This window comes from Sinocyclocheilus rhinocerous, unplaced genomic scaffold (genome assembly GCF_001515625.1).
Source record: "Sinocyclocheilus rhinocerous isolate Xijiao unplaced genomic scaffold, SAMN03320098_v1.1 scaffold828, whole genome shotgun sequence".
NCBI classification, from domain to species: Eukaryota; Metazoa; Chordata; class Actinopteri; order Cypriniformes; family Cyprinidae; genus Sinocyclocheilus; species Sinocyclocheilus rhinocerous.
Window position 1 is genome coordinate 374,776 of NW_015634025.1, and position 9,837 is coordinate 384,612.

Consider the following 9,837-nt stretch of genomic DNA (forward strand, 5'->3'; position numbering starts at 1 on the left):
GAGTGTGTGTGAGCTGCACGTGCTTCTGCTCCTGTGGCGTCTAATGAGATTCCCCTCGTTAAAGTCTTTAGTGTAGTAATCTGGACCTGCACACACACGACCCGAGATCTTTTGCAGAGCGACAGCAGATCCAGAAGAACAGGAATATTGTGAGTGTGCCGCTGTTAGTGGAGTTTCATCGGCCCTGAGTGACTGGAGCGACACAGATGGCTGTTACTGGATAGAGACGAGGGTCACTGAACAACACAGTCTGTATGTAAACGCTTTATCTGAATTCATCATGCATCTCTGTGCATTACTAGATTGCGATCGGTCATTCTGTGCTCATATATTAATATCTAATGACTCTAAACTGTGGAATTGACTGATGTTTCAAGTTAGTTGCAAAAAGTGATTTTTGTCTTGTTTTCCAGTACAAATATCTAAACATCCTTAAATCAAGACACATCTACTGGAGATGCAAAATGATACGAAGTCTTGTTTAATGAGAAATGTATTCAAATGAAGTGAGTTTATGGTTAAAACGAGAACAAATGTCTCCCAATTGGGTCTTGTTTTTCCCTTTGAACGAAGCTGATTTTTCTGACCATGTTGGCTGGTTTTTGGGACACTGGAAGCACATGTGATGTGTGTGAATATAATTGATGTTTGTGTCCTTGTCCTTGCAGATTTGAGTCTCTCCATCTGTCCCCGTGTGTGTGATTACAGCACCGTCTGATGATGATCCAGCCGCACACACAGATAGTGCTGCTATAGATCTGATCGTAAGCGTCATGGAGTCCGTGCTGAAGACGTCTCTGCTGGGCCCCGTAAAGACGCTCAAGTTCTGCGTGAGCGGAGAGAAGCAGCGGTCCAAGAGAGGGTCCAAATGGCCCGGGTCAAAGGGCAGGACCGGCGCGCCGGACCCGCGTCTGCTGCGATCCTATCAGGCCGACCTGGAGCGAGAGAGGTGAGACGGGTCACCTGATAGGACCTCAGAACATCATGTGATGTGAAGAAAGAGGCTCAGGTTACAATCAGAACGATTCACTGTGGACAGTAACGCTCTCTCTCACTCCGATGAACGCTCAGAAGAACGCCGAGAGAGCTGCGATCAGAGCGCATTTCAGGAGGAAATACCAGCTGGCCAAGGTCCTCTGTGTAGCGTGAACTCTCTGTTCTCTTAGAGTCCGTGGGATTGTAGATCATTATGGTTATTATCGTTATTGGTGTGAACGGACCTTAAGTGATGACATCACAAGAACTGATACACTTGTGTAGCATATTAACACACAGATATGATGTCAGAGAGATCAAAGCATCATTGTTACTCTTCCAGAAGAATCACATGTTAAAATCACATGCATGTGAAATGTGGTTTTGGAACATTTTGATGGTGTAAACGTGTGTTTTCCACATTGGTTTTTTACACCATGAATATCAAATCCACGTTTTAATTGCACATGTGTTTTTCTGTAAGGGGAATTACACCGTGCGTTAATTATAAACCGAGGCTTTCTTGCATGAGTGTTGTGTTTGAGGGAATCTTGCAGAAAACTGTCTAATCACCTAAAAACATTCATAAATCATGTTTGCATGTGAATAAATTTGATCTATTCAATTAAACAATTAAACAGCCTTCACGTGTAGCTTATATGCAATGCAAGACACTTTGAATTAAAGCCTCAGCCAAATGCATAAAAGTTTTGCACAGAGAATAAATCCCTGTATGTTGTTTAAAATCATTGTAATGAGATGTGATTGTGATTTGTCCTCCGGCTCATTAGTCTGCTCTCTTTAATCCGTCCCAGAATGCCAAGGACGCGGAGCAGCTGCGTGCCGTGGGGGGGGAGAGTGTGTCTCCCGCGAGATCTGGTGAAGATGGTTGGTCCCGAAGCCCCTGCTAAACACGACAGCTTCGGACTTCTCAGCGCCTTCCAGAGCCTCAGCCTCAGCGCCAGGATCTTCACGGGGAAACAGAGCCGAACGCCCGCGCCACGCACCGACACGGAGCCCTGCAGGGTCATGTGACGCTCAAACACACCGCCGACGGACGCTTTCACACGCAGTGTGTCACTCATCACTGATGCTTTGTGTTGTTTTATGAATGCACAAGCGTGTCTCAGTCGCACAATAACACCGCAGTGGGAGCTTTGACATAGTTTTGTGTTTATTACCTCATATGCTTCACACAAACATCAGGAAACTCTCATATTCTCTTACACTTTTTATTTTATATTTATGGGTTTATAATTGTTGTAAAAGTGTCACTTGTTTATGTAGTTCTCTGAATGAGATCATATAGGCTTGGATAGTTTTATATGAAGCTAATTATAATGACAGCAGACTAACTACAAGAAAACTTGACAAAACATTTCATTTATCAACCAGTTTTACCTTTGAAGGCATCTCATTTTGATTGATTTGAACTCTCTTATGGAGTTTGCATAGCTGTACTTTAGGAATAAACACACACAGAGTTAATGTACTGGATCGTGTGTGTGTGTGTGTGTGTGTGTGAGAGTGTGAGTGAGTGTGTGTGTGTGTGAGTGTGAGAGACGCGCAGACACAGCAAGGGCGTCTTCCTAAAGTCAGTGTGTGTGTGTGTGTGTGTGTGTGTGTGTGTGAGAAACGTGTGTTACTGTGATGCAGTGAACCCAAAAACACCACTTCATCAGATCTCAAATGCTGCAGGATCTCTGTCATCACTTTTCTTCATTATTTCTGCAGTCTCAATCTGTTCAGCAAACTTCAGTCAGATGTTTTGCTGTAAAGAGAGTTTGTGCATCTCTCTGTACTGTAATAACGTTGCTGCAGGAACGGGACGGAGTGGCGCGCCGACAGGCTGCTGTTGAACAGGGAGGTGATGGTCACTTCAGCCGTACGGCGCTTCCTTCCGCTGCTGGACGACGTCGCGCAGGATTTCTGCCGGTCGCTGCGACACCGGGTGGAGACGGAGGGTGTGGGGGAGACGGGTCAGCGTAGTATGACCCTTGACCCCAGTCCTGACCTCTTCCGCTTTGCCCTGGAAGGTCAGTGTTGTGTTGTTGAGTTGAGAATAATTTTGTACATTCTGTTATCATGCTCTGGTTAATGATGCAATCACATGCCCTCTCTCCAAAACTCCACCTTATCTCCAAACCCCACCCTCTTCCCAAAACCACGCCCTCTCTCCAAAACCCCACCCTCTTTCCCAAACCCCGTCCTCTCATCAAAACCCCACCCTCTCCCATAAACCCCGTCCTCCCTCCAAAACCCCACCCTTTCTCCAAACCCCACCCCCCTCCCAAAACCCCACCCTCTTTCCCAAACCCTGTCCAAACCCTGCCCTCTCCCTAAACTCCACCCTCTCTCCAAACCCCATCCTGTCTCCAAAACCCCGCCTTCTCCCAAATCCCGCCCTCTCTCCAAAACCCCACCCTTTCTCTAGTTCTGTGCATATTTATGAGATTAATAACATTCATTGGACGAGTACAACTAAGAATCTGAAAGATGAGTATTTATCATTTCTGCTGTAGTCATAATGAAACAGAAGTAAAGAAGTAAAGATATTTTCTTCCTTATTGTAATGCACAGCCAAATGAAACGGATTATTGTAAAAGACAAAATGTAGGCGGGTCTTGGTTCTGTGCATTGGCTGCTGATTGGATGCTGAGATGTGGGCGTGGCATTCAAAAATGGAGGCGGATCTAAGCGTGACCTTGAGGGCCGGGTTTCAGAGCACTAAATGATTGTGATTGGAGAAATCCTGCATAAATCACCAGAAAGAAGATCCAGTTATGACATTACTAGGTCCAAAAATTATTAGCAATGTCTGAATGGTTCACAATCAGATCAATAATGTGTCTCCAGCGAGCTGTCATGTTCTGTACGGCGAGCGGATTGGCCTGTTCTCGTCGTCTCCGTCTGAAGAGGCGGAGCGCTTCATCTGGGCCGTTGAGCGCATGTTAGCCACGACGCCGCCGCTGCTGTACCTGCCGCCGCGGCTTCTGCTGGCCCTGCGCGCCCCCCTCTGGACACAGCACGCCACTGCATGGGACCACATCTTCAGCCACGGTGCGTCTCACACACACACACACACACACGCTCTCCTGCAGCACGAGTTCTGTTCTGTGAGTGTGTGTGTGTGTGTGTTTGCAGCGGAGGCGCGTATCCAGCGCGGGTACCAGCGTCTGCAGACTGTGGTGGGCGGAGCCTCTGATGGGCGGTTCCTGGGTGTGCTGGGTCAGCTGATGGAGGCGGGACAGTTATCATCAGAGCTGATCAAAGCCAACATCACTGAACTGATGGCCGGCGGAGTCGATACGGTATAAATTCACACAATAAACCATCACACTTACTACAACTACACTAACTAAAATAAACTGAAATAAAATTATATATATAATATATATTGCCAAGGCAATGTTCGTTTTCATTTAGGTTACTTAGGTGAACTTGATGTACTAATAGAACTAAAAAATAAAAATTAATATAAACTATATAGACATTTATTTTTGTCATACTAAAATTGACAAAAAAAACAACAAAATTACTAGAATTTGAAAATGAAAACGGAAAATATAAAAAATAAAAACTGATTAAAAATATTAAAAAGTATATGCAGATTAAAAAATTTAATTGTGACTTTTTATCTCACAATTTTGATTTTTTTCCCTTACAATTCATACTTTTTTCTTGCAATTGTGAAAAGTCAGAATTGCGAAATATAAATGCATATAAAAAAAGGCTGAATTGTATGTATCGATATATTAAAAAAACGAATAAAACTATAAAACAAATAGTTGTTATTTTTATGATCCCTCTTAATTTTTTTTAAAATCATTAACATTTTGCAGATTGTGCAAGGAATGATGTGTACAACTGCATTACTCTTTTGTAAAAAGAAATCGTTAAAGTCAACATTAAAACTAGATCTATTTCATTAATTGTTGTTTTCATATTGTAAGTGATTCATCGGTGACATTAGGAAATAAATGTTTGTCTGTGTTCTGATGTGTTTCATTTAAACTAATGAACGAGGTCTGTATGAATATGAAGTCCAGCGTAGCGTCACATCAGACTGTGTGAACTGAACCGATGACTCCGTGTGTCCGTCAGACCGCCGTGCCGCTGCAGTTCGCTCTCTTCGAGATGGCGCGTAACCCTGGGGTGCAGGAGCGGGTGCGAGCGCAGGTGCTGTCGTCATGGCAACAGGCATCAGGAAGCCCCCAGAAGGCCCTGCAGGGGGCGCCGCTGCTGAAGGGGACCATCAAGGAGACGCTGAGGTGAGAGCTGAGAGAGAGAGCATCATAAACGCATCAGTAAAGAGTCAGACACGTAACATAGAGTCGCCGATATAAAGTTTCCTCCTTAATCTCCTGCGCTTCTAGTCAAGTCAATTTATTTCTATAGTGCTTTATGCAATAGAGATTGATTCAAAGCAGCTTAAAGTGATAAACAGGAAAATTGATCAGTTTTGTAATAAATGCAGTAAAAATCAAGAAATAAATTGTTTTAGGAAAAGCAGTGAAAATGCTATTATAGTTTTTGGAAATATTTTGAATTAGATTGTATTTTTACATTGGTAACACTTAAAGCCGTTATGTATAATGCATTATAAAGGTATGCATAATGTACGTTGTGATGCATTATATCTTTAATAATTGTAACAAAAGTTAAAATGCATAATAATATTTGAAGGTTTGTTTGTTGTGTGTTTTAATGAATTATACTTTCTAAATTAATTAATAGATAAGTATTATTTAGTATTATTATTTAGTTGCTTTATTTTCAACTAAAATGAAGATGAAAATGAGTTTGTATCTCATAATTCAGGCTTTTTTCTTGCAATCACGTGGAAAAAAAGTTCAAATTGTGAGATAAAAAGTCGCAGTTACTGTTTTGTTTTTTCTTTTTTTGAATGAACATATATAGTGAAGTATAAAGAATAGTAATTTTTGTTTCATTTTTAGTTTTAGTTTAATACATCAAGTTAAGCTAAATGAAAATGATAAATTTCGCCTTGGAAACTAGCTGAAATGAAAAAAGTTTTAGTTTTAGTTTTTTTTTATAATTTATTTTAGTTAACATTCATTTTATTTCAATTAACAAATTTTTTTTTAATGGTATTAGTTTTAGTTTAACTATGATAACCCTGAGTAAGTAAAAAAAAAAGGGCAAAAGAGCATCAGAAGCGCCTCAGTAGATCTCCTCCTGTGTTTGTTTGTTTGTGTGTGAGTGTGTGAGTGTGTGTGTGTTATTTAGTATTATTATTTAGTTGCTTTATTTTCAACTAAAATGAAGATGAAAATGAGTTTGTATCTCATAATTCAGGCTTTTTTCTTGCAATCACGTGGAAAAAAAATTCAAATTGTGAGATAAAAAGTCGCAGTTACTGTTTTGTTTTTTCTTTTTTTTAATGAACATATATAGTGAAGTATAAAGAATAGTAATTTTTGCTTCATTTTTAGTTTTAGTTTAATACATCAAGTTAAGCTAAATGAAAATGATAAATTTCGCCTTGGAAACTAGCTGAAATGAAAAAAGTTTTAGTTTTAGTTTTTTTTTATAATTTATTTTAGTTAACATTCATTTTATTTCAATTAACAAATTTTTTTTTAATGGTATTAGTTTTAGTTTAACTATGATAACCCTGAGTAAGTAAAAAAAAAAGGGCAAAAGAGCATCAGAAGCGCCTCAGTAGATCTCCTCCTGTGTTTGTTTGTTTGTGTGTGAGTGTGTGAGTGTGTGTGTGTTTGAGCTGATGTGTGTGTGTGTGCGTGTGTGAGTGTGTGTGAGTGTTTGTTTGTTTGTGTGTGAATGTGTGTGTGTGTGTGAGTGTGAGTGTTTGTTTGTTTGTGTGTGAGTGTGTGTGTGTGGGGGGGGTGTAATGCATTACAAGTAATGCAATTAGTTTAATCAGATTACTTTTTCCAAGTAACTTGTAAAGTAACCCATTACTTTTTAGGCAGCGGCTATTTGCACTAAGATTCTTAGCAATACGTGCGTGTGTGTGTGTGTGTGTGTGTGTTTAGGCTGTATCCCGTAGGAATCACCGTCCAGCGCTATCCGGTCCGAGACATCGTCCTGCAGAACTACCACGTGCCGGCAGGGGTGAGACGAGGGATGAATCATTTGGACTTTTTGAGTCGGCCTCCAAAACTCAATGTTTTGGCTCAGAAATATTTAGCATTTTTCTTATTTACAATTGTTCCTGAACATGTAGGATATGTTTGTACTTCATATTTCATGCATCTGTTCTGCAAAGATATTTAACAAGTGAATTTGTTTTGCGTTTGCACCATGTTGAACTTCATGTGTGCTGCACTTTGGATCATAAAGAGAATGTTACTTCAGTCATGTTATGTTTTAAAGTTATAACATCGAAGTTGAAATGTTGAATTGGTGGAACATTCGTCGGGAGCGGGTCTGAAATGACTGGGTGTGGTCTGCTGCTGGTTTCAGACGCTGGTGCAGGTGTGTCTGTATCCTCTGGGTCGCAGTCCTGAAGTGTTCGAGCGTCCGGAGCGCTTCGAGCCGAGCCGCTGGAGTCTGGACGCGGCTTCAGGAGGAGGCTTTCGCTCGCTGGCGTTCGGCTTCGGGTCCAGGCAGTGTGTCGGCCGGAGAATCGCAGAGAACGAGATGCAGCTGCTGTTAATGCACGTGAGTGACGAGGGATTTACAACAGCGCACAAACCCTCATCCTGATTCTGATGTGTGAAGCATCCACCTGCGTTCTGTTTCTACATGCTGTTTCGACTTGATTCATCTTTATTGTCATTGTGTAGATTACAGAGCCAATCAAACACAGAAACATCTAAGCAGAAGTGCAAATAGCAGTGCAAGCATATTATATAATTTGTGTTAAAGAGTATATTTTAGAAGCACTAGGAAATATATCTCTAATTTTCATAACCTAGAGATACGCTGAGACGTGTCGGGTTCATCGGAGTTAAACTCAGGGTTATTAAACTAACTTGAAACATTAACTGAAATCAAATCAAATATAAAAAACGTAAACTTATTTCATAAAATAAACTTAGATTTTTATTTTTTTTTTCAGCTGGTTGCCAAGACAATATTTCTAAAATCCAAAATTTCCAAAATAACTAAAACTAAATAAACTAAAATTAATAAATAAAAATAATACAGACATATTTAAAAAATGGCAAAAACACAACAAAATTAATAAAAAATGTAAGTAAAATTAAAGTGAAAAGTGAAAATCTAAAAATAAAATGTCATTAATAATATTCATAGTCTAATTCATAATATAAACGAAAACTGTAACAGTATCTCAATGATAGTAAAACGATGTTAGATTATACAATGCAAAAAATACACTGTAAATAAAACACATGATGGGAGCATGTTTTACAAGGAAATACTATTTCAGTCTTTCTACTTCAAAATTTCATATTTAATTGTGGTCAATGTGGCCCTTGGCGTTTCTTTGAAATAATTTGTGAAATTTACCAGCAATTTCTGAGTGAAAATTGGTAAATCCCAAACCATTTTTTTATTGTACTATATAATGGACCAATGTATGAATATTTTACAAACAGCTTTCCAGGTGAACTGCTGAAACTGCTGCACTTTGACTCCTGGGAGCTAAAAAACACATCAGATTGAGCTGTTGTTTATGGTCATCCAGGCTGAGACTAACTCTAATCTAACCCTAACTTAACCTAACACTAACTCTAACACTAAAACTGATTGACAGAGTGATGGGAATGTTGTTTCAGGATCCAGGAGCATGTTCTGCTTGAGTAAATCATGTTACCTGATGATGATGTGTGTGTGTGTGTGTGTGTGTGTGTTTGTGAGTGTGTTTGTGAGTCTGAGGAACTTCAGACTGACGGTCTCATCCACAGAAGAGCTGAACACCAAATACACTCTCATTCTGCAGCCCGAATCTCCTCCCAGAATCACCTTCACCACACGCTCACTATAAATCACCACTGTTATTATTATTTTTGGAATATTGCAGTTTATTATAAATTATTTATCTGTGCTCATCATTATTTTAAGTTGAATAGGGTAAAAAAAATTACAAATCACATTAAGAATTGTAAACATTTTTTATTACAAGCATTACAAGTTTTCTGAAATGTTATGTTTTTAATATGCAAATGAGGCATTGTCTAATTAAATATGCACCAAAAAATATAATAAATCTGAACATTGGATAAAGCAGGTTCATAATTCTTGTCTGATTTTGTCGTCATATCAGAGTTAAAGGTTTTTCCAGAAGTGGTTTTGGATTTCTCTTTTTATCACTCCATAAATCAGAAAATACTGTCAATAGACAGAAAACAAACACATTTTCACCATGTTTTAGGAGTAAAATGTTGTATAAATCAGTGTGAGTGAAATATGAACAAACCTTCTCAATATAGAGAGGAATAAAACTGTAAAGTTTGGTGTGTGTAAGAGACTGAAATCTACAGACACAAATAGATAAAGAGCAATAAAAGAAACACTTAATTGTGCATTTTGGATGTTTTCTTTCCTCTAGTCTGAAAAAAACGCTTTATGAAAGGCCAAAAATCTCAAAACTGAGTAATGCATGAAAAAACTGGTTCCCCTTCTAGGGAACTTGCGCTGCGTCCTCTAGTGGACACTATGGGGACTGCCGCCTAAAGCACTGTTGAAACATCTCCAATCCCATTGGCCCACGTAGTCCGTGACGTCACAGGCGGGCGCCTGCCGAACACATCACTAACTTTAGTTGTCTTCAGGAGCCGTTTGTTTGTCTGTGCATGTGGAGAAACCAAGGCAAGTGAGCGTTTTAGAAAGTATGTGTCTCCGTGTCCGAAGTTTCTGACACCCGAGGACACACTCGACCTATGCGTTACATGTCTTGGTGAGGAGCAA

The 9,837-nt window shown here is 39.7% G+C and overlaps 1 protein-coding gene across 1 annotated transcript; it reads left to right on the forward strand.

Annotated features, from left to right (window-relative positions):
- cyp11c1 (cytochrome P450, family 11, subfamily C, polypeptide 1) lies at window positions 1-9,047 on the forward strand. Its single transcript, XM_016559004.1, is given in 13 exon segments — window positions 1-252; window positions 669-949; window positions 1,044-1,131; window positions 1,791-1,823; window positions 1,825-2,007; window positions 2,538-2,569; window positions 2,797-3,011; window positions 3,832-4,035; window positions 4,120-4,286; window positions 5,080-5,246; window positions 6,996-7,074; window positions 7,426-7,623; window positions 8,798-9,047. Coding segments are annotated over 12 exon segments (1,659 nt in total). The 5' UTR covers window positions 1-252; window positions 669-773; the 3' UTR covers window positions 8,915-9,047.
- The last annotated feature ends 790 nt before the right edge of the window (window positions 9,048-9,837 follow it).